Source organism: Chanos chanos, chromosome 8, assembly GCF_902362185.1.
Source record: "Chanos chanos chromosome 8, fChaCha1.1, whole genome shotgun sequence".
In the NCBI taxonomy this organism is placed as follows: Eukaryota; Metazoa; Chordata; class Actinopteri; order Gonorynchiformes; family Chanidae; genus Chanos; species Chanos chanos.
The window spans coordinates 38158447-38184306 of record NC_044502.1 but is presented as its reverse complement, the minus strand read 5'-3'; the positions used below and the strand labels follow the sequence as shown (position 1 = coordinate 38184306).

The 25860-nt window shown below is 39.3% G+C and overlaps 1 protein-coding gene across 1 annotated transcript in view; it reads left to right on the top strand.

Moving 5' to 3' along the window:
• syngap1b (synaptic Ras GTPase activating protein 1b) overlaps window positions 1-23642 on the top strand; it is a 54143-nt gene extending 30501 nt beyond the window's left edge. Inside the window, exons 9-21 of the mRNA XM_030781795.1 lie at window positions 149-293; window positions 494-638; window positions 881-1117; window positions 1383-1584; window positions 1726-1928; window positions 2107-2320; window positions 2818-3393; window positions 3700-4149; window positions 4650-4826; window positions 6226-6437; window positions 11704-11770; window positions 14554-14615; window positions 23525-23642. Coding sequence (XP_030637655.1) covers window positions 149-293; window positions 494-638; window positions 881-1117; window positions 1383-1584; window positions 1726-1928; window positions 2107-2320; window positions 2818-3393; window positions 3700-4149; window positions 4650-4826; window positions 6226-6437; window positions 11704-11770; window positions 14554-14615; window positions 23525-23642 — 2808 coding nt within the window. The remainder of the gene's footprint in view (window positions 1-148; window positions 294-493; window positions 639-880; window positions 1118-1382; window positions 1585-1725; window positions 1929-2106; window positions 2321-2817; window positions 3394-3699; window positions 4150-4649; window positions 4827-6225; window positions 6438-11703; window positions 11771-14553; window positions 14616-23524) is intronic.
• Window positions 23643-25860: the final 2218 nt, after the last annotated feature.

Sequence of the window (25860 nt, the reverse complement as noted above, 5' to 3'; positions counted from 1 at the left end):
CACATACTTTTTAAAAATATATTATTTATGTTAGAATGAGCTTGGATGAAGCCAGGTGTTGTCTTATAGGACATCATGCTCTTTGTGTGAGATTGTAAATGCTGAAGAATTAATTAGATGTGTATGTTTCTCTGTTCCCTTTGTTAAGGACTTTCTTTCGGATATGGCCATGTGTGAAGTGGACAGGTTCATTGATCGGGAACACCTCATCTTTAGAGAGAACACTTTGGCCACCAAAGCCATAGAAGAGTACCTCAAACTGATTGGACATAAGTACCTCAAAGATGCTCTAGGTGACTGTTTTGTCAGCACATTCATATTTATTCTTTGTGTGTGTGTGTGTGTGTGTGTGTGTGTGTGTGTGTGTGCGTGTGTTAGTGTGTTAGTGTGTGTGTGTGTGGATCCATGGATGGATTCATTTGTGTATGGTGGTTTTCATTGGTTACATGCATCTCCTTAGTATTTTGAAGATCTGATGGCCATTTGTGTTTAGGTGACTTCATCAGAGCCCTGTATGAATCAGAGGAGAACTGTGAGGTGGATCCCATGAGAACTCCACCTTCTGTCCTGCCAGACCATCAAGCTAACCTTCGCATGTGCTGTGAGCTTGCCCTCTGCAAAATCGTCAATTCTCACTGGTTAGTGTGAATCAGATGTCTTTATTTCAATAAAGTACAAGCTCTGGGTTAATAGAGGCAATGGTGTGTACATTTACATATCCTCTATAGTTCTGAGCAGAAAATGATCACAGAATTTGAACTTTTATGTATGCTGCTGGGTCATATCTGCCTGGGTGGTGCTAATTCTTCAAAGAGAGAATGCAGTTGTGGGGGAACATCATACATCGTCAGTTTTTTTTTTTTCTTTTTGTCCTCACTAGTGTGTTTCCTCGAGAGCTGAAGGAGGTTTTTGCCTCCTGGCGCGTTCGTTGTGCAGAGAGGGGGAGAGAGGACATTGCAGATCGTCTCATCAGTGGCTCGCTCTTCCTGCGCTTCCTGTGTCCAGCTGTCATGTCGCCCTCCCTGTTCAACCTCACGCAGGAATACCCAGATGAGCAGACATCTCGCACACTCACCCTCATCGCAAAAGTGGTTCAAAACCTCGCCAACTTCACCAAGTCAGTTAACTTGTTTAGACATGTTAAACATTACAATAAAATATGACAATGTTCTGGTAGCTTCTTTGTAATTCATGTAGTGTGAAGGAATTTTGCTCTCCACAGGACTTTTTTTTTAAATTGATAGCACTGTTTGGAATGTGACAGGACGTGGTGATCATGAAAATAACAAAAATATTATTACTAATGAGAAGGAAGATGATGGTGAGTGCTTTCCATTATCCTTGCTGAGCATTCGAAGTCTTCTCCTTTCTTTTCTTCTCAGATTTGGCAGTAAGGAGGAATATATGAGCTTTATGAATGAGTTTCTGGAAATGGAATGGGGTTCCATGCAGCAGTTCCTGTATGAGATCTCCAACCTGGACAGTGTAACCAATGCAGGTGCCTTTGAGGGCTACATTGACCTTGGAAGGGAGCTGTCCATCTTACATAGTCTTTTGTGGGAAGTCATGGCGCAGCTTAGTAAGGTAGTTACTTGCATCACTAAAATGTATGTAAAGCATATAAAATCACAAAAGTGCAGAGCAATTTTATAACAACGTACAAACTGCATTGATAGTTCGGTGGTTGTGTTTCTAATCTATTGTGGATTCCTGTTTCTCCCCTAGGATGCCATCATTAAACTTGGTCCATTACCCCGCCTTCTTAATGATATCAGTATGGCTCTACGGAACCCCCATCTCCAGAGGCAACCCAGTCACCAAACAGACAGACCACCCGAGAGACACACAGAAAGACTGCTGTCCCGGCCCAGCTTCAACAGGGGTGTCTCATCCGAATTCCAGAACCTCATGATGAGGGACCTCAACAGGTAGTGTCTCTTTATTATAACAAGTACACTGAGTGAATGGTTTTGTATTTACACCCAAAACCATGAAACAGCTTTAATAGCTACCTTAATTTGACCTGAATATGAGAGTCAGCGTTGATGCCTGACAACTATGGCCTTAATTAATCGCTCAAATTGTATTTTTGTTGACCTTCCTAAGCTCCATAGATATCACTCGATTGCCTTCTCCAACCTCTGCAATGTCTAGCGGAGGGGTTCCACCATCGCGATCTGGAATGGGAGGATTCACAGATCGGGATCATCCTCACCGAGCCTCCTCCAAAGACGTCTTCTATGTCACCCGTCCACCTTTGGCCCGTTCCAGCCCTGCATACTGTACTAGCAGTTCTGATATAACCGAACCAGATGCAAAGGTGAGTCTCCCATGGAGATTTGACTTGACAAAGAGGGTGGGGGGTTACGCCCCTTTTCATGAGTATATTTAATGACTATGGTAGGTGCTGTTTGGTTCAAATTTTAATTTGAATGACAGCTCACTCCTCATCGCATGTTTCCTCATTTTTGCTGAGGGACATTGGGGTCTTGTTGATCCAGTGGGAAGAGGAACGGCTACTGGGCTGCTAACAGCATGGTTTTACCAGATCTCCTTGCCATTTACCACCCAAAAGAAGGCAACAGGATGATGCGGGTGCTGTGCATACCTATAAGTGGTTGTCTGTGATAACTCTGTGATAACATCAACACTTGGGGTGATGGATCCTGGCACACAAAAATCCTATCACAGTTTCACTGATTAGCTAGCTCGCTACCTACATCGGTTTTTCATCAACAAAGTCTACATAACTGTAGCCTTCTCCCCTCCAGGTTTCTCCAGGTTATTAATAAATGTATTTCTATGATGGACCTCCAGGACTCAAGAATGAACAGCGTCTCTAACCTGCAGTCTGTGGGGGACATGCTCAACTCTTCCCAGGCCTCGATTGCTGGCCTCGGCAGCTTCGGCGGGCTCGGGGGCTTAGGAGCAGGCCTTGGTGGACAGCTGCACGCAGGAGGGCGCCTGTCGGCCGGATCGGGGGGTTCCAGCATGTCCGGTGGGCTGAGACTGAGCCAGCTGAGCCAGATGGGGACCACCACCGACTCGCTGTCCCAGCAACAACAGCAGCAGGCGGCTGCCCTTCGCTATCCTCTCTCCTTCCAGAATCCTCTGTTCCACCTTGCCGCCGACGGGCCACAGCTCCACCACCAGCACAGCCGGGCTCAGCCTCCTCCACCCCTCTTGCTCGCTCCTGAGCCAGACTCATCTCACCCTACCTATATCCCTCAGTTCGCCCATGGAGGCTTCTCGCGCAGTGAGGACCTTTCCAGCCTCAGGCCGGGAGCCCATCTGGGCCAGCCCAGTATAATCCACTCTCACAGTTACAGCGATGACTACAGCCGGCACAATCAGGGCGACTATGGTCGACGTCAACTTTCAATGCACATGCAGGTACCCCAGAGTGCGCTATGTTTAAAGACTTTAATTTCTTCGCGGTGATTTCACATGGATTAATCAGTGCTAGTCATTTTGACAGAGTAAACCATTGAAACTCAGCTGCTTAATACGTGATTTACAGAAATAATGGGTAGATTCTTTTCAGCTCCGACAGCGACTCAAGTAGCAGTATTGTTACAGTGTAGGTGTTTTATTTTATGAACATTTTATATAAGAGTGGGATTACCATTCAAAAACATCTTGAATGGTTTGACTGTATAAATGTGCGTGTTTAATTCCATGTTCATTATTCCTCTTTAGGAGAGCCTCCAGCAACAACAGATGATGGGTATGGCATCACAGACTGGCACATCGCATTCCTCCCTAGCCACGCCCCCATCCACAGTCCAACCTGTTCGTCAGACCTCCATGGCACCTCCACCCACCCAACGGATGAAATCACAAACCTCCCATCAGCTGTCCGTCAGCTCTGCTGCCACCCCCCCATCTAAGGCAAGACCGTCCAGTGGGAACTTGCTCCAGTCACCCGAGTCCGGCTTTGGGGGCAGGCAGCAGGGACCTCGGCAACAGCTGTCTGTCAAGGACAGCACTCCCCCTGGTTTGCCACACCAGCAGAGCTCAACCAGGGAGAGTCAAGGATCCCAGGGGTCCCAGGGGGGCACTCCACAATCTACACAGCAATCACAGTCGAAAAAACAACAGCAGCAACCCCAGCAACAGCACTTACTGAAACCTTCCATCAGCAAACAGGTGCTCAGATGTTATCCACATGTTACAACATCATCCACACAGTGTAAATCATGTATGAAGTATGAATAATCCTGTGCTTAGGAAAAGCACCATTTTTTCAGTTTTTATCAACCATTTTGTTTTGTTTCCTCTTAAGCATTGTTGGATGAATTTTATTATTGTGCTTTTCTTCTGAATAACAGTAAAGAAAACATATTTCTACATCTCAGGATTTTGTTGTCACTTTACTGTCTGAAATCTAGCTTGTTTTCTTGCACTTATCACTTACTTGCAAAGATATCCCTTTTACATGACTAATTAAATCAGAGATGCCAAAAGGTGTTCTTGATTGAGCTGCTATTCACCAAAATGTGTTTTTGATCGGGTTGCTATTTATCTCTAATAGTCACCAGGAAGTTTTTCATCTGTTTCATTTTTAGATAATTTCCTGGCATAATGAAAGACCGGATCTTGTATATGCATAAATGTGTTTGACTATTCAATTTTTCTCTTCTCATTAGGGGTCTTCTCAGTCTCCCTCTACGCTGAACCCTCCCACCCCTGCTTCAGAGCGAACGGTCGCGTGGGTGTCCAACATGCCCCACCTCTCTGCTGACATCGAGAGCTCACGGATAGACAGAGAGGACTTCAAGCTGAAAGAGTATTCCAAAAGCATGGATGAATCTCGCTTGGATAGGGTGTGTCTCTCCTTCCTATCAACACACTTAGTTTGACACCGTCTGAATTCCTCCTTGTCTATACTTCATCTATCCATCAACCATATCTATACTTAAGCATCTGGTCTAGATGCTTAGACCAGTGTTTGATTATTTCACAAATCAGTTTAGGGCTGTTAAACTTCTCATGAGGCGCAAACTGAAAATAAGTGTAATTAGTTTTCATCAAGGGCATTTTGTTTTGACGAGTTGCAGCATATATTATAGAGTAATGGGACAACTACCATCATTCCTATAAATTAGTTGTGGCAAGCTTAGTTTGCTGTGGCTAATGAATGTTGCTAACTCAAGGCAGCTAGAAAAGAAACATGTTTTGCCTGACTAGTCTATCAGATGTAATAGTTTGTGAAGCACCTCAAGCATCATTAATTATGATTTCTTCATGACAGATGTGTGATTTAACTTTGCTACTTTTCTAATTATTTGATCAGAGTCATGACAACATAAATTACATCCAAAGCAGAAGTGGAAATCTGACATTTAAAACATGTATTGTGCACTTAACAACATATTCTCTATAGAGATACATTTTTTTTTTCATTATCTTAAATGACAGTCATCAACCCCAAATTCAGCTTCAGTGTCTTTGGAGAAAAGCTGAAAAAAAAACTGCATACCTACTGTTCTGTTAGAACTAATGTCAAGTCTTATAAAAAAGGACCGGAGCATAGATGAACAGAGGACCATGCAAAGAATTTTCCTTGATAAGCTTTCCCACCGGATTCATTCTTCCCACCCCACAGCTTTATGTCTGTGGCTTGATATTTAGATGAACTCACACAACATTCTGTGAGGTGACAGAAGTTGCCAAATGCTCTTGAGTCATTCTCCATCTCCTTCAGCCGCAGATCTTGAATATATATGGAGCAGGTGTCAAAAAAATGCAAGTCATGTCTGTCATTCTGCAGCAGATGGTACGGTGAAGCTCATTAATGAATTATTTAAATATGAGCTTTGGAAAAATGAACTTGAACAGTAATGAGTCATTTGAAGCAAACAAACTTTATGAGGGAAAATAATTAGCTCAGAGGAAACACCATGCAGCTTTGGCTCGTGAGTATTCTCTAACTTGACCTCAATCCTCAGTAAAGACTAGAAGACCTTCAAACTCAGAATTTTGTTTTGCTCCGCGTGGGATTTTTTTCGGTCACAGCCCCAGACTTATCCTGTCGGAACAAGCCACATATTGTGCTTCATTGTCAACTGCAGTACTGCTGAAGAATAGTGTATGAAGAGAGAAACTTTGATGGAAAAAATGGTTTAAGCTGAACACCACAAAACTGAGATTGCAAAGAAGGAAAGTTCTGAAACAGTTCTGATAACTGACGTGTTCTCTGTCATTCTCTCATTGTGGATGTAGGTGCGGGAGTACGAGGAGGAGATTAATTCACTGAAGGAACGTCTGATGATGTCCCACCGCAAGCTGGAGGAATATGAGAGAAGATTGCTGACACAGGAGCAGCAGACCAACAAAATCCTATTGCAGTACCAGAGCAGACTGGAGGACAGTGAGAGGAGGCTGAGGCAACAACAGGTGGAGAAAGACTCCCAAATTAAAGGAATAATTGACAGGTAAATAGTGGGCTTGAGGTGTTCTAGGGCTCTAAAAGAGTGCTGAGGTATCCGTATACGATTCCCTTATCAAGGGGTTTAAGATATTCAGCTCTACTTACACAATGACACATACCTTTCCCATAGTGCTCTTAAATTGTTGAGTTACACTCACAAAGAGAAATTATACAAAGATGGATCTCTACAGACACCACTGAATCAGTATTTTCCTATGTGCAGTACAAATCACAGTTTGAGGTGCATATTCTTAGAACAAGGGCCAGTGTAATGGTGTTCTAGTTAAATTATAATGGTTTTGTATTTGGTTTTGTATTGTATATGTATCAGATTTTGATTTCGCAGCTCATAGCTGTGAGAGACTATAGAAAAATCTTTTCCTTTCAGCATTCAGGTTTCTAGGCACACTTAACAAAGAAAGCATTTCTTTAAACAGTGAACTAGTTTGATTAATATATTGTAGCATTGTTTCATGACATTTGGCAGATTTAGGTCTGCTATTGGTGTTAGCTGTTAATCACATCAGTTTATGCAGTTGAATCAAATTTGTTCAACACTGCATATTTATTCTGATGTCCATGACTCACTTTTTTAATAATTATATTAAGCATTTCAAATTTAAACCAAGAACCAGATGAGCTTCAAATACCTGCAATCTAAAGAAAGTTGAAGCACAGATGGGTGTCATAGAGAATACTGCCATTTTCAATCCACTTCCAGGAATGAAGAAATGGAGTGAAGAGAAACAGAAGCCTGGTTGTCCAAATGGGATCCTCCCTATCATGAATCTCTTTTATCTTTGCTCTAATCACAACTTTGAACACGATGCCCCAGATGATACAGCTGTTGCATTTTGGTGCAGTTGCCTTCCATGGAAGTACTTTTTTTTAAATGTACAAATAACAAACAAAACTTGGATTGTTACCTGAATGCTTGCTTGAAATTATGTTTCACCTTCTACATCTTCACATAACTCACACTAACCATCTCACTTCACGTTAGATTACAAGTACTTTGACCTCAGGGTGCCAAAGACATCTTAAAAAAATAAATATGTGTTAGTCTCTTGAAAAAAGATAATTTTTCCCTACTGCCACCTTCGCAGATAGTTAAGGGACCAGTACATCATAGGTGAAAAGAATTTGTACTTTGATCAAAGAGCTTGTTCAATTAATAATGTACATTTATAGCATTACACAGTCCTGACAGCTTCTTTTTTTTTTTTTTGAAAAAAAAAAAATTATAATATCGATACATAGTATGAGCAAAAGTTAATTTATATTGTGCTCCTGAAGTGCCATTGGGACACTGCGTTCTGGCTATGGTTGTTCCTGGAAGGTCCATGAATGTGCAGGCTTTTTTCACAGCTCAGAAGTAAATCTGCCTCATTTATTGGTTTGAGTGTGTGCTTTCAACTGTTTTCTTTTTTTCAGGCCTTAATTAGAAACCATTTCAAAGGTTATCCGAAGTGCATGCATACACATTGACCCTGCAGGAATAACTTTGGACAGCCCTGCTCTAGTCTTTTCCATCAAAGAGTAAATCTTCCAAATAGACTAAATGTCTTAAACTAAATCAGTCATACATTGTAGCAGAATATTAAGAGCTTATTTTTGAGATGTAGTTTGACTAGGTGATTATAAAAAAAAAGAGGTAGTGTCATTAAAATGACTGAGAAACAGAATCTGCTGTTTAAAAGGTAGTTAGTCCTGGCTATTTTGGCAGCCAGTATTACTGTGTCAAAAGGGATGCCTGTGCTTTCCCAGATTTGTGGGGTTCTCATTTTGTCTTCCAAAATTCTAGTTGAGTAATAAGCTAAAATGTACACACATAAAAAAAATTTTACGCTTATTGTGACGTGAGGGGAAAATGGAATTCTGAGGATGTTTGATAGTGTTTTTCTCCATATGCTCACATGTTAGGAAGTGTGATGCTAAAAAGCTGTCAGTGCAGCGCTAATTGACTTAGGTTGCCAGACACATCATTCTGGATCATGAAAGATACAAATGGTACAATGGTGCAAATGTTCTCTCATGTCTGTACCATTATGAGAGAACTGCAAACCTAGCCATAGTTACAATCTATGTTGATTACACAAATGATCATTTGTGCTCAACTCTTGGCATTGATTGGTGCTTTGTGCTCAAGAAAGTAGCATTGAACAAGATTGTTCTTTAAATTACTGTCTTCATAAATTCATTAATCATGTGCAATACGAAAAGCACAAGGCACAAAATATGCAATCAGATATGGATATATTGAAGAAGATGAAAATATTAACTTGATGGCAGAGTCATCTACTGCATAAATTGTACATGCTTCCTTACACTCTCACATATATAAACACTCATGCATGTCATTGTCCATAGATACTTGAAGAACTTGCACATGCATACGCTTTTAAACATATTCATAAGTACAAATGCACATAGTGCATACAACACAAATTCACGTGACATATTGTACATGTAGAATTTCTACAGAAAAGGTGTTTTAGACATCTTAAGATTTTCAGATCTTCAGTTGAATTTCTTTTTACTTTTTACCGTCGTCGTATGCCTTGATACCATAGAATTCAGCTTATGTGCCATGAGATACAATAATGTATCTATCAATAAATTATTGTGTGTGGTGCTCTTTATGACATAAGTATAGAGATATAAATTGTAGAACAAGAAACATATTTATTGAATTTACAATAGCGTTAAGATGGATTGCCAGATATCTATTTTATATTTTTGTGTTGATATATGAATAGCTTGAATTGGTTTAAAGCTCTATGGAGACAGAATGGCCAGTAGCACTCATAAATGTACTTTTTTTTGGGTGGGTGGGGGGGGGGGGTATTGAACTGAATTTAGCCATTTTTAGTATTATAACACTGTTTATACTAAGGTTATACAGTATTAACACGGGTGCATAAGGAAACTGTAATTCCTGTTTTCAGAAAAAGAAACAGACTGTAGATAATGCATCTCCACATACTCTTTACCTCTTTTATCTCAGCTGATAGCACATAAAATATATATATATATATATATATATATATGTATAAACATTGGCAGTGTGGCTGTGTGGTGTTGAAACTAAACAGTGTGCAATAAATATCCCTAGTGTAATATGGCAATGAAAAGAGCACAGAGAACGTTTACTGTCGCCATGCGGATACAATTTCCATCAAACCCTTCTGACCTATATCTGTGAAGTTTGATCGTCCACAGCAGAGTTTCCCAAATTCTGTGTTAGAGGGCCGCTAAAGTCCTGCTGTTTTTTTTTTTTGCCCTCATCTCGTAATTAAAGGCTGATTTTTATCAGGGAAACAGTTGAGTGCACACTTTAGCTGATCAGCAATCCCAGTGGTTGGTTGATACGAAAACCAGCAGGACTTCAGCCGTCCAGGGCCAGATTTGCTTAACTCTGCTCTACCGAAATCCTTTTGTCTCTTGCTTTTTCTATCATCTCGACTGAATATCAATATCATGACCTGTCCCTGACTTTTTGTCAATAAATTCTCACTGTTGTGACTGCATGTAAGACACTAACGCTAAAAATTGCTACTCTACAAGTAAACATTAGACATTTTTTTGGTATTCTCCTCTGTCTGCGCATTTATTTGACCCATTGTCTAAATTTCCTTTTTATTGAAGTATTTCATGCTCTCTCATGGTAATTTTCACTCTTTCTGAGGTTGTGAAAACTCAAACGGCCTCTCTCTGTACTTTTATTTTCAGTTTATAGTTTTTCCCTCTCTGTTTTGTAAAGGCTTACATCACTGTAAATTATTTATGGAATAAAACATCCAATCCCTTTCTTTCAAAACCTCACCTGTGGATATCATTATTTATTAATGTTTAAGATTAATATTCTATAGGACTGTAGAGTTCTGTGTATGGTTAAACGCCATCAAGCACTAATGTACACATTAAACACTCATGAGAAGAATGACTGGAATGTAAAATGTTAGCAACAGTTGGCTAATAAGACGTTTTATAGGCTTCCAGATACATAAATGATTATATTTAGATTAAAATGTGCATTTCTAACCCCCTGCTCTGTTCTGTCCTTTTACCAGCTGAAACCAAACGCTTATAACAATGTTTATTTGGACCATTAAAACTGCACCTTTTGTTATTTTTTCCGTGCCGTTAATGTGTTTCTTTTACTTTTATCAATACATATGTACAGTGTATCTTCATTACCATGAAGTAATGTAATTTTACCAGTCATTGCATTGCAAATATGACATTGCTCAATAATGGAAATCTACAAGAATAAAAAAAAAGAAAATTAAACAATGACTGATGGATGTGATCAGTGGTTGGAGCATAAGTTGTATCAGGTATGGTAAATGTATGAAAATGATTCAAATTATTTTCAAATGTGTTTTTAGTTCCTCTTTTCGTACCTTGCAAATTGCATACATCTTCACTGCATTTCGTGGTCCACTGGAATGAAAGACATGCTCCTGTTACTAGTGTCTTAACTTGCATGCTGTGTTTGTTAAATAAACTGCTGAGACTTGATCAGTTGTATGATTTCATCATATGGAAAGTACAAGCACCATGAGAGAGAAAGCAATTGAAAATGGATATAATACTGAAAACAACACCAGTGGACTTACTCACACATGCGAGTGTGGTAATGGTCTTCTTCAATGGTTAACATGATGTCATACCATTTCTCCCATGATGCACCCATGTTTCATCTGTTCACTTATTCCCTTGGGAGGACAGAGATATATAATTCATGTGACCTATCTGGAACGTTTTATGTGCTAACAGGAAAGAAAAGACGAGAAAAGAAATCACCGTTCAGCCATGATCAGTGGGGAACGTGTGTGACAATAACCCATATATTTGATAACACAGAATCTTTCATCATTACGAAAAAAGACTACTTGCTAGGCCAAAACACGGTGTAAACCGTTATAACACACCATGTTTCAGTGGACCTCCTGACAATCACATGAAAAAGTGAGGAACAAATAAACCAATATAAGACCATTGTCAATGCAACACCACTGTTTTTCTTGCAGTGACTGTTTGAGTCGTACCTGTGTAATCAACATAATCACTCTGCTCAAGGATCCGCTGCAGCTAATAATCTCTCTCTCTCTCTCTCTCTCTCTCTCTCTCTCTCTCTCTCTCTCCCTCTCCCTCTCCCTCTCCCTCTCCTTCTCCTTCTCCTTCTCCCTCTCCCTTTCCCTCTCTCTCTCTCTCTCTCTCTCTCTCTCTTTCTCTCTCTCTCTCTCTCTCTCTCCCTCATCAAGGCTCATGGCAGTGGAGGACGAGCTGAGAGGAGGAGCTGAGTACAAGACCAGGATGTTTGCTGATCAGGTCTGTGACGTGTGATTTCCTCAGTGTGTTTGGATGGATTGCCTGTGCTACTTTCTTGGTTCTCTTTTTACACGCTGCCTCTGTGTTCAGTTTCGTCCACTGTTTGTGTCCATGTCCGTTCGTTTGTGTTAGACTGACCCTTTTTTTTTTTTATTGTTTTTGTCTGTCTTTTTGTTCATTTGTCTGTATGACAGCCATAACAGATCACCGGTTTTTCACTCAGTGTGTTTATAGAAAATGTTTGTCTCTTGACACATTTCTGGGGTAAGAAATGGATTAATCACACTGTCATATTGATACATCTCACACTTACATTTGTCAAACATTGCGAGTTAGTTTTGATCACTGGAAGTCAGTTTGATCTTGAACGACATGCTTTTTTTTTTTTTTTTAGAGTTTGATCATCTTCTCGCTTCATCTTCACGTCTTTGATTTTCAAAAACCCTGCCTAATGCCTTTAGCCACTTAGCGTAAGCATGTGTTGAATCAGTGTCCGTCTGTTCCAGCATACACCAGTCACACTGTACCAATTACTTTTAGCAATCTGACCCTAACAGTTTCCACATACATCTACACACATAATACCAGAGTTCCACTCTACTGCCTTCATCAAACGAAACAGCTTTATCTAGACTGCAGTCTAGTACGTCAGGAAAGAGGGAAACAGGCCTAATCCATTTTCTGACAAACTCGGATAAAAAGTGCGTTCATCCAGCAAAAATCTATTACTCTTAAAATGCTCATGGCTCCTTTGAGTTTCCACGCTGAGGTCGAAATCAGTGAGGCCAGTCTGAGAGCCAGTGCTTATTTAGGTTTTTGAATGAGCAGGACTTCATGTAGGCCTTCTGGAGCAGGTCATGAGATAGTGTGACACTTTTGCTATTGTACTATTCAGCAGAACATTCTTTTCTCAAGAGAGAGAGCGAATTAGGTTCACAGGTCAAGAGACAGTTTGAAAAGGAGGAAATTCATCCACAAGAGCATTGAGTAGAGCTCATATGAGAGAATTACCAGGTCCAGGGCTTTCTCTCAAGTTACAGTCATTTGGATTTGGCAAATGCTCAGCGGCAGTTCTTTAGGTGCCTGCCAGTTGCTACTCTGAGTGGCTAGATCAGGCCCCACACTATAAAAAAACAACTGAGGTGGATTCTTCATTTTGGTGAGAAGAACTTGGTTCAACATGCCATTTGTACCATTTTTCATAAAAAAAAAAAAGAAAAGAAAAAAAAAAATGTTCTTGCTTTTTTAAGTACTTTGTTTTTTTGGAGTCCAGATCCCTGTCTGTAGCTACTGAACATATATGACTTGTTATGCCATTAAAGTGCAATAAATAATAAGTATTTAAAGCAATGTATATTGCTCAATAAAAATTCTATTTTTGTATAGTTTCTTTTTTATCTACATAATTTGGTTGTTGCAATTTTGCAATCTGTGTCGTAGTCACTGTTTTGAATTAAATACATTCATTGCAGTGTACAGAAGAGTCAGATCCTAAAAGCTACCAAAGAGCAGAATACACAGCAATTGTCCATGTATCATTCATCCATTCTGCACGCAGGTTCTGGATAGTCATTTGGCAAATGCTTGTTGTCTATTGAAAGCCAGATTCGGTTAGAGGGACTATACGCTAATGGCACTGAATGGGTCATGTGAGTGTTCTAAATATACAGGCTTAATAGCTAATCCGCATTTGGTAACTGGCCCATTTTAAGTTAAGTGTTTTTAGGAGTCCATTTTGGAATGTACATTTCTACATTTGAATTTCACTGTTATAGAATATATTCATCTCATGTTTGTTGTGGACTCTTTGTCGTGTCTTGAAACTCTGCAGCTGCTTCTCTTGTTCGACGTTTACGTGTCTGATATGAACATTGCTCACTTACTTTTTTATTTTTAATTTGTCATGTATGTCTTTTTGAATCATATGTACTTTGTTTGTTTGTTTGTTTGTTTGTTTGTTTGTTTTTTATTTATCTGTGCTTTATTTGTTTATTCAGATAATTTTGCTGTGCTTTTTTTTTTTTTTTTTAGTCAGCTGTATCAGCTTTTTATCCTGCCAGCTTTTCATTTCTGCAGGACGTGTTTTCTGTGCACTGCTGTGTGTGCCCTCGCATGCCTCTGTCACTAATCTGTAACTTGTGGCTCTGGGGATAGTTCAGGCATTGTGCTGGCACTGCAGTTCAGAGAGTGTTCTGTATTTGTTAATAAATACCAGAGCACTGGACAAATCTGTGTGTTGCTTCTCATCATGCTTCGCTTTACTGCGGCTGGCCTCGTGCAGCATGCTCACTGGTGTGCTGTGGCAATAGCATGACCTAGACCAAGTTTGGGCGGGGCAGGTGGGGGGGGGGGGCTACCATTTATTGTAATGCTATGAGTTAACATCATTGCATTTCCTCTATGTGACTGCTGTGTGTTTGTATATATACTGTGGCTTTTGTGTTTGTGGTTGTGTGTAGGTTTACTGTGAAGACGTATATGCTCTTGTGTGTGTGTGTGTGTGTGTGCGTGTGCGTGCATGCGTGTGTGTGTGTGTGTGTGTGTGTGTGTGTGTGTGTGTGTGTGTGAGAACTCCTCTCGACTCTTAACCTTCCTAATTCCAACCCTCCACAACCCCACCCTGCTACCTGGGATATCCTTTTCAGCACACACAAACACACACACACACACACACACACACACACACACACGCATGCACGCACACACACATTCCAATCACTCCTCCCTCTACCTCTCTTTCTCTTTCCTCCCTTGTGTTGATGAGATACGGTGATTTCTCTTAGGGAAGGAGGCAATCCATCCTAGTGCAGCCCCGTCTCGCGCCCGTGCCACCCCGAGTACACAGGTAATCAACCAATCAGTGTCCGTAACTAAGTGTAACACACATGCGTCAATCATGCCGCACATGCTCCCACCCATGCTTACACATGGACTGTGTGCGACTGTCCGCACAGTCTTTGGCAAAGGTCTGACCTCCTAGCAGTCAACCTCCATGCACACCTATCATACTGTTCTGATGCTATAACCATTCACTGTTACAACATTCACCTTTACAGATATCTACCTCCACACCAGGATTATATTTCAACTCAAATTATTTATTTATTTATTTTTTCACCATTTTGTTTTAGTTTTTTAACACCATTATTTTTACAGTTTATTTTGTTTTATTTGATATGAAATGAAATGCAAAAATGAACTATTACAGCGCAGTTACGTTTTACAACATGAAAGCAATAAGTAAAGTCGAAGGTCCTGATTCGTATAGTTGAATATTAAATGCTGGAGCTGAAACATTTACTTAACATTAACTCTATAACTGACTGTACTGGACACGTAAGCATTATGTATTCATACATTTATGCTTTGTTTCTCTCTACACATACACTCTGACAGTGACATCAGCATTAACAGACCGGAGGTCAGATACAGAGGGTTCCCAGAACATTTTTCAAAAGAATAAATTATTATTATTATTATTATTATTATTATTTTACAATAGGCTTTACAATTACCTTGTTCCCTGACTCCAGCAACAAATTCTAATTCTGATCTAATTCAAAATTAAGTCATTCCAGTGATCAGTATGATTCTAGTGTTAGTGTTGAATATATGAACACCAGATTGTTCCATCTTCATCGCTTTATTTATTCTCTTTCATGTTTGGTCCAATTTTTTACGTTTGAAAATACAAACATCTTATGTACAATCTTATGTACGATACACATTTTTAATTCATTGATAATGTGTGCCAAGATTGACCTGACCTCCATTCATCCTTCCATTCACCGTGCGGTATGTCCCGACATATGATTTGAAAATGTGCACAACTAGCATACCATCTGCATCATGTTGTGCAGTCGCTTTCCACATTGTCGCAAATACACACACATACACACACACACACACGCACACACACACACACACACAAATGAACACACATGCACACATGCACACACATTCACAATATCACGCACGCACGCACACACACACACAACACCACGCACACAAACACACACACACACACATACACACACACACACTTGTGAACACTGCTTTGACTTCTTGTACAAGGTGAGCTGAGGGCTCAAGATCATGTTCACACTCATCTGAAACATCTTCCCTCCCATTACACCCTTAAAATGAAATATGGGATATGGGAATTATGGGAAATCTCCGTATCTGTCACAACCCTGCCCTTGAGGGGGTAATTTATCAGTGTGTTTGTGTGTGTGAGTGTCTATCTGTCGATACGTATGCATCAGTATGTAGATGTGTGGGTGTGGGTGTGTCCGTGTGTTTGTGTTCGTCTGTGTGTGTCTGTGTTTGTGTAATGCCTGTGTTGTTTGCCCACTATTGTGAATTTAATAAAGTATTTGTGTAGATGTTGCACTGTATAGTACTTTGTGCTTATCATGTATTTTGAAACCAAACAGAATATATGTCAATATTCTTGAATGGGTTGGGAATGATCTTCTTTTCCCCTGCGTTAAATGAATGATCTTAACAGGGAACAAGTAAAGGAAGGCACATGACAGCTTTGACAGATGTAGAATGAAAGAAATGTACTTTGTTTCTTTGTCTGTCTCTGTGTTCAAACTGTACTCATGATGCACTTTGGATGGGCCAAAAAAGTTAAGATACAAAGATTGCATAATTTGTTCTCGCAACATTGTTCTTAAGGCAGTAACTCACTGTTCTTTAATATAGATTTAGCTCATGCAACCTAGAGAATTCAATGGCTCAGAGGGTTAATTAAGAGAGAACCCTTTTTTTTTTTGCATTCTTCCTTGTAGTTTCCACTTGAATAACTTGAATTAGATTTTTCTTTCACTTCATCTAAAAATAAGCTCTAGAAATAGACCTGCTCCAGCAGTGTTAGACTGTGGTAATCAAGGACAAAAACTGAATGCCTCCTCGCTAGTCACTCTCACAATTTATGAAGAAGTTTTTTTTTTTTAGAAGCATTATTTGCCAAAAGTTAACTGAGAGACTGAAAAGGTCTGGAACCTATTGTATAATTCAGTTTACTGCGTTAAAAAAGGTTAATACCATTCTGACAGAGATGCACCACCCACTCCTCTTGTCTCCATCGATCTACATGTTTATGTTTTTAGTCAAGTAGGGGATCGAGATCATATATCCATTTGTAATTTTTTTAGTATTAAGTTATAGTGTTATGTGAAAGGTTCTGAGTGAGAAGAGAAAAGGGTCTGCTGATTCAGTTCGAAGTTTGTTACTGTTCTGTACTGTTTAAATATGCTAGCAATAATAGATAGACATACTGTATCCAACACTTTAATGAATGCCAGATTCACTGATAGTTAAGCAGAGCTAGTTGCTTTGCTTGCATTTTTTGTCACAGTTTTGCAAATCCAGAACTTCTACAGACCGCATGCAAAGTATTTATCTTGGAGCCACCTGTACACACACACACACACACACACACACACAAACACAAAAACTATGTGACTAAATGATTTGTAGTGTTGGCTCAATGGTATGTTTTTTCTTCAGAGTATGGTTTGAATTAGGTCTTTTACTTATTTTCCTTCACTATAATTTTTTCTTTCAAGAAAACTGATTCATTCTATAAATATTGACTTCAGTGTACTTGTGTTAAGTTCATGTCTTATACTTTTAAAATTTGTTTTTCCTCATTATTTAATTGAGTACCACTGACCTCTTCTGTGAAAACTTGGAAGCTTTTAGTCTTTCCCAGTTGAAGTTACCAATGAAGTCTCCAACTGTTACTACCTTGGTATTAACTGAAAACAGTTCACAACACTTCTCTTGATACCCATCCACCCATCCGTTTAACCCAACTGTTTCCTTCCTTGCTGCCTCAATACAGACCTCACTGAACAAGACAGAAAATGACGGCTTAAACACTGACCTTGATTTAGTTAATAACTGACCTCAGACTGGTATTGGCAATGACTCTGCGCCCATGTAGGTAAGGATAGATGTTAAGACCAAACAGAAACTTTGTCTCATTCACTAGTAGTGAATTTCAGCCCACCGTTATTTCAGAGTATATTGGGACTAACATACTCATCATGGAAATGGATGGGCTTACAATTCTTTACAGTGAGTCTGACACAGTTTTGATTTGTGCTTTTACCTAAAAGCACATGTCATGATGAAAGTAGTCATAAGTTAGTCATAGTTAAAAGATAACAAGTTTCATTTGAAATACACCACCACTTCATGCTTCATATTCCACTCGAGTTCGGCACTTTAGCTATTTTAATCTAAAGTAGTATTTTTTTTGTTTTTGCACCACTTTAATTACAATCTTTCTCTTAAGTTTCTTTTTGACCTTTTCAAATATAAGATGATTCATAGAGACTAAAAAGCTCAGTGTGGCTGTATATAGGCATGGTCACATATTGAATCTTGGAATGTCTCTTTGCCTTAGCAATCAATAGTAAGATTTTACATTAATTCTATCAAACATTCCAACAGTCATTGCCCATCCCAGTATTTTCATCATAATTAAAGAGAATTTTACACAAACTAACCTTTCAGTGTTTCTCCAAATTGCCAACATTTGCCAATGTCACTTGTTGAAGTCATAGTGGGCTGTTCATATAATGTAATAATCAAGATTAACCCACTTTTTAAGGCAAAAAATGCTATCATTTTTGTTAGACTGTTAACGACTCAATGAGGCTGTCATTACCACCAAAAGAGGTAGCTTTTACATGACAGCAGAGGTGGGTAGAGTAACTCAAATTCTGTTCTCAAGCAGAAGTAATTACATCTACTTTCATTCACTCAAGCTGAAGTACAAATGTAAAGTACCTTTAAATCAAACTTAATTACTAGCTACTATGTAAGAGTAAGTTATATATATATATATATATCCAATATTAGTCCATTTCAAACTTTATGGTTTAATGCCTTAACCTTTGAATTACAAACAATAAAGAGTATGATGAACAACCAACTAACATCTCGCTAGTACTACACGTTTCTTGGCGATGCTTCTAGATACTGTACTGTTGCTCTTGCTAAGAGCTAATTGGCCCAACTTCCCAAACTGGGGACTTGTGTATCAGCTTTATAAACAGGCTGCTGTTGTCTATTACCATACGTCAGATGTGAGACCTGTCAGCCCTCAGGAAGAACTTACCACTTCAGTGAAACTGCACATTACAGTTAAAGCATCCTCCTGGACATAAAATCAATGGCCACCCAGTTCAGCCAGTTACACAGTAAATCACTGTACATTTAACTGTGAGACTGTTGAATCAAATCTTATAGATTCTATGTAATACCGCTTTGCTAAGAGTGTGACCATATAAACTCTTTCAGAGTTAATGTAACAAAGACATGTTTGCTATGTACTCACTGCTGCATGCTTCTTTTAAAAAATATATTGATAATAATAATAATAATAATTGATGGGGGTCTTGTATGTTGACATGTCCACATCTTTGTGCAAACTAAAGCAACACAGCATTATTTACATTGACTACAAATGCAGTTGCGAGGTGAAATTGTTGTAGAGTTTCTGTTTGTTGGACACTCAGCATAATAATTCATGTTATTTATTTCTTTTTTCTGTAACTTAGAGTACAGCTTGAGAAACTACATTGGTGGCCATTGTCACACACTATATAATTAAAAAGTCTTCAGCTATATAAAAAAAAAGAAACAAGTAACATAAGAGTTGTTGAAGTGTAGATAAAAGTACACTTTTCTTTGAAGCTTACTTAAATATCCCAAAAGTGGAAGTGCAGTCCACAGAGGTTCCTTCTTTAAATTAATTAGATACTTTTATACTGATACTTTCCTTGCCACTTCCAGTAGTTGCAACCCACCTCTGCAAAACAGCATGCTGATAATGCTTACAACATACTGATAATGAAATTCGGTCCAATAACGCAAAGCTGACCCAAAGGCAAATCTCAAGAACAGAAATATAGTGCTTTATTCCATTATTATATTGTTTTGAGTTTCAGCACTGTCCATTGTTGCCTATTAAAAGACCTTGTAGAGAGTATTTGCCTTTTCGCAGGAAGGCCTTAGAATACACTGGGCTACAACTTTTATTGATCATGTCTGTCCATTAAATTCTTATTAAACTCGTTTTTACTCTTGTATTTATGATATTTTAAATGGTTTCATGGATAAGCTCCCTTTCCCTTAGAATCACATTAATTGATTGTATCCATAGCATAGACAAACCACTTTACCTGACTCTTCTGACATCCTTCATCATTTCCAACACTGTAGCCCTCTACAGTTCAGCATCATGAGAGCCAAACAACCTTCTGGACTGACTTTGTCTGTCAACCCCAATTTTTAATCCCATCCATTCCTCTCTTTCTCTGTGTCCTCTATCTCTCCTTTGCATATCTGTGAATGCTCCCTCGTTTTTTCCTCCCTCCATTTTCCATTGTTCCTCTGATTTCCTTTCACCTCTTTCCTCTCCCTTCTTAATCCGTCCTCTCACTGTTCAATCTCTTTTCTGCCCTCTTTGTTACCTCTGTGTGTCTCCCCATGCTTTGATCTCTGTCTTCTGTACCCTGTATTGATCCATTTTCTACGGGAACCGTTCTATCCCTTTCCCCGTCTTTCCCTCTCTGCTGCTCCATTAATCCACCGTTTCCATCTCATTTATCTGTCTCATTTTTTTCTATATTTCTTCCCACTTTGTCATTTAATGATCCTCTTATTACTCTGCCCTGCCCTGCCCTGCCCTGACTTGCCCTGCTTCATTTTGCCCTCCATGCTCCACGACCATCATGCAACACTCCGTCTTCCACTTGTCCCCTCTCTACCTTGTTCCTCTTCCCTTCTCTCCTCTCCTTCTCTCTCTGTCTTGCTAGGAAGAGCAGCTTTCCTCCCTGGGTTCAGCAGACCCCGGTGTGAGAGCTGCCCGAAGAGGGGAAAGAGGAGGAGGAATAGCCATCGGTCCTGGCAATGGAATCTCTTCCCTAGACATGTCTTCTGAGATCCCCTCCTGGAATGGATTCCCACCCTCTTTTTTAGCCCCACCTCCCCTGTCCCTTACTCAAATAACCCAGAATGGAGAGCTTTGTGGCAACCAAAAATCTTCCCCAGTGAGAGCCACAATGGTAACTGGGAACACAGCAACAGTAACCACAAGATGGAGAGTAGCAGGAGGGGGAGCAGGTCAATAACAACGTAAAGCAGATCCAAATGAGAAGAAGCAGTCGCTACAAAGAGATGACAAGACATTTCCCTCTGCTGTCCTCCCCTCTTTTTTGTCTTCATGGGTGAAGCTATTACTTCCCCCCCCCACCCCCTTTCTTTTGTGCTTCAGAGAAACAGAAGTATATGGAGGGCAGAACATATGATCCTAACATCAACACAGAGAAAAAAAAGGGCTTTCAAGTGGATCCAACCCAATTTTTTGGTCAAAATTAGAGTTTTGTTTTGCTAGTAGCTGTCCTGTATCCTGGGTCAGAACTACCCTTTGAATCCTGGATTGTGTAGGATCCTCACATGTTTTATTTGAGGCATACGTGAACTGTCTCTTCAACATCACTGCTATAAACTCATAGATATTTTTTTTTTTTTGTGAACAGCTTGCCTACTTACACCTCGAAGGGTTCGCAAGAAAAATGTATTAAAGCCAATTTGTGGTGGTGTCCTGTAACTGCGTGCATGGATGAAGTTCTTGTAACAAAGAAAAAAAAAAAAAAAAAGGCCAGCCATCAAAAGTCCTTTGATGAAGACGTTATAAAATTGCCTGGCTTCCTTAGTGCCTTTTAGTATCTTTAAACAGGGTTTTTGAAAACAAGCATAAAAACAGTAACATCAGAATAACATCATGACAGTGGCCGAGTAAAACAGATCAAGTAGAATATTTCAAGGAACTTTGTGTGCAATCCCGCCTCAGTGATATGTGGAGCATTGTGGACTAAGGAGTCCAGAACAAGGAGGAGATGGTTCCATTTTGTGAATTTGTCTGTCACATTGATGGAAAGTGCTCATGGTCTTAAAAATTGTAATTGTGGGACTTGTCTCAGTGGACTTTACTTGTGCAATGTTTTTCTCTTCTCAATCTCAGAACCTATGTGTGATATACTGGTGCTATAGAAACAATCAGTGCCATCTCAAAAAAAAAACAAAAAAAACAAGCTGTATGTCATAGCACTGCCTCTCATCCTGTTTCCCCTGTCCATGCATCCTTCTTTCATTAAGATCGCTTGTTTTGTTTTTTTTCTAAATGCCATTACTGACATTCAACATCCCTGTGTGTGTGTGTGTGTGTGTCTGTGTGTGTGTGTGTGCTTGTGTGTGTGCTTGTGTGCGTGGTGAGTGTGTGTGTGTGTGTGTGTGTGTCTGTGTGTGTGTGTGTGTGTGTGTGTGTGTGTGTGTGTGTATGTGTGTGTGTATGTGTGTGTGTGTGTGTGCGTGTGTGTAATGGATAATAAGTGGTCACAATAGAGTGTGAAGTGGTCTCTGTCAGGTAATAGAAACTTGTCCTTATACCAAAATAAGATGAATAATAGTTCAGAGACAAGCAGATGTAGTTTTTGGTATGAACATATTTTTATACAGGTTAGTGTTTGCCTCAAATGAGCCATCATCCTTAATAGTGTTGCAAATACTAGGGAGAATAGAGAACTTTTCAGTGTGAGCTATAAAGATATGAAGAAGTTAAAACAGACCTTAAAGAGTAACTTTGGAATCACATATATTATATCTAATAAGGTAACCGGTAAATAATTACTTTGATAATGTAGCTCAGTTAGTTCAGTTCAGTGGCAAAGCATTGTGCTATGTATCAAGACTGCACAATGTTAATATATGACATGGTGGTATAAAATAATCTTGTTCTATGTACTGTACAGAAAAAAACGCCATATTCCTGCAAAAATATTCCACTACCGTCTAGGAATGATTGTATAATTTATGTTCCTTTGTACAATTGCTTGTTGTTGCTGTTTTCCACTTTCATGTGTAGTGTCTTTGAACTCCATGTTTTGAGATTGATTTGTGTATTTTATTAGTTTATTTTGACTCAATGCATACTTTTATATATATATATGTATGACTCAATGCATACTTTTATATATATATATGTATGTATATATACGTTGTAATGCTGATATAGCGAGCTCATTGGTTTCTCTCAGTTTTAGCTGAAGCTTTCTACAGAGTTAAATCACCCTGTTCATGACTTTTACAGTTTTGTTAACAAAGACATAGGCCTTATATAACTTCATTCAAGCAACTTAAATAGAGTTCAACATGTAAAGAAATCTTTGAGCCAGTGCAGTTGGCCAGGATGAGACCGTTTTTAAAGATAAAAAAAATAAATAACAACAATAAAAAAAACAACAACAAAAACAACACATTAAGCGATAAAGTTACAAACACTATGGGGTTATTTTTGGTGTAGAAAACAAACGATTGTCAATTTCTAAGTAATTCAAAGAACATAGAGGGCTATATTTTAAGTGACTTGTGCTCTATTCAGTAATAAAAAGCAGGCAACTTGTTACATCCCAATAGAAGATGTGGGACTACAGGGTTTTAGATTGGTAAATGTGCAGTGCCATGAATATACCTCAGAAGCAGAATTGAGAGACTCAGGTAAAACAATCTATTGCCTCACAGCCAAACATAAACTGGTAAATACACATTTAGTTGGAAAGGCTACCTGTGTGGGTGGTTTGTCCATTTTCTCTATAAGATTAGTAGCAATTATTGGTTAGTACCATCATCAAGCACCTGCCCTCTCTCTTTTTTTTTCCTCTCTCCCTTCAGCCACTCACACAGCTTCGTGGAGGACAATCTGGAACCTAATTGGCTGACTCAGCCAGGGCATTCCTCGGGATGGCCTGGCCTTAATTCAAGGGCACTGTCTCAAGATTCAGTTGGTTGACAGAGGGGCAGACCACAGCTCTGGTAATGTCCTTGTTACGAACTGGTTCCAGAGCCATAGGTGACCCAATCAGGAGATTGCCCCCCCCCACCCCCCCACGTGCCCTTTCACTCTCATTTGATGGTTTGACTCATTACACTCTATGCCAGTGTTTGGACATTTACTTCTGACATACAATGCCTCTGTGTCTTAATGGCCTGTTGGCTATGCTGGCACAGGAGGGATACTCTCATATTGGCAGAATGTGTAAGTAGTCTGGATGAATATGTAAAATGAAAGAAAACACAAATTGAAGTGCACATATTACTAGGAGAGAGGGAAGGGCACTGTGGCTAGCAAACTTTTCAAAGGTGCTTTGTTTTTAGTTACTCTCTCATGCTTAATAACTTTTACCATAATCTAATTCTTCTCATTTACCATTTATGATCGTAAGTGCTCCCATCTGTCAAGCTTTTATCTAATTTGATCCTATTTTGTTTGATTTTTATTGCTCTGTATATGTGTCTCTGATTTAAAGGTACCTAAATATGCACAGCCTTTATTCAACAGACACTGATTTGAAGTGATTATTGATTAAGTGGACATTCATGGAGGCTGGAAATAATGAAACTTTACAATTCATTACTTGCTTTAGTCATTTAAAACACTCTTCAGCGGGACTCTTCCCAGCTCATCGACTTATTTGTCTGACACTGTTTGAAGCTGAACGTTTGAAAATGCTCCTTTTTTTTTCGATCAATTCATTTCTCTTGTGACAATCTTTTGAAATAATCATTTGAGAGGAATCATTTCCTCTGGATTCTGACGCAATGGATGGAATTGTTATTTTACCTGCTCCCCCCTTTGCCTATTTCTAAGTTGCTGTGACTTGAACACACCACATTTCTCTATCGTCTGTGAAAAAGGAGATGGATTTCTCTTTTTGGCTTTTTTCCCCCTCCCCCTCGCACTCGCGGTGGAGCTCTTCAGTTACAGACGATCACAGACACTTTGGATGAAGATTTAAAGTTTAGTAGCTTGACAGTCTCGAATTTAAGATTGTCACTGTATTAGAAAACAGCTTTGGTTGAGCTGAGATTTGAGTTGAAATTTGCTTTGTTTTCTCTGCTTGGATTCTACTGCCAGGCAACTTGGACATTTCTCTGCTTCCTCTTTTCATGCCAGATAAAAATAACACTAAGAGAGATTACAGGTTAAATAATGATATGGGTGAATGTGTGTGTGTATATACACTGTGTGTGTGTGCAGTCTATTTGTATATATTGGATGTATGTGTGTATATATGTATTTGTATATATAGTCTGTTTGTATATGCAGTGTACAGAATGAATTTTCTCCGTCTACTACTTTCTTCCTTTCTCTTGCTCTCCCCCCCCCTCCCTCTCCTTCTCCCTCTCTCTCTCTCTCCCCGTATCTCTCTTTTTCTCCCATTGAGAATTTATGTGGTAAAAGGGGACACAAGGCAGCCTCTGGGAGACAAAGAGGCTGACATAGGCCAATGAAAGGCAAGTGTCTTGAAAGCACTTTTTCGAACAGACCAAACATGCGGTGTCTGTCACCTATCATGCAGCACTCTTACTCTCCCACACAAATCGCCAGTCTCTGGCATGCACTCATTTTCTCATTGACTGAGGCATTTTGTAATAACTTTTGGGTGACCAAGCAATGTTTGTAAATATATCTCTATATATAGAGTCCAACAATATTTGTAGTTATCTTTCAAATTCATGAGTATTGTTCCCTATAGCTATTATAATTCTTTTTACATTTAATTTGAATGTTTCTACATTTTCACAGAAGTTGTGTGTTTGTGTCTTTGGTGAGGTTGCGCAACAGTTGCAGATACATTGATTTTTTTTTTTTAATTGAAAGACTGATCTTTTTGTTCCTTAACACATATTCCTCTAAGCTCTGTCCCTTTCTATCCCATTGACCTTTTGTCTGGTCAGATATTTTGTACCCCTAGTACTATTGGTGAGCAAAACTCCTGTGCTAGTGATAAGTTATTTTGCCCTTGCAAATGAGTACCATAATAACATGTGCCTCCTTTTAGTAAATTCTTATTTGACATTATCCAGCCAATAGCCACTCATATTCATGCTCTTTGACAAGCCATAAGCTCCCCTGCTCCCAAACTTTCTGTTTCAAAAAGGGCAGACTTTTGGGGATTTAATTTGATTTTTGTATATACCAATGGAAAGAGTGATTTTTGGGAGTG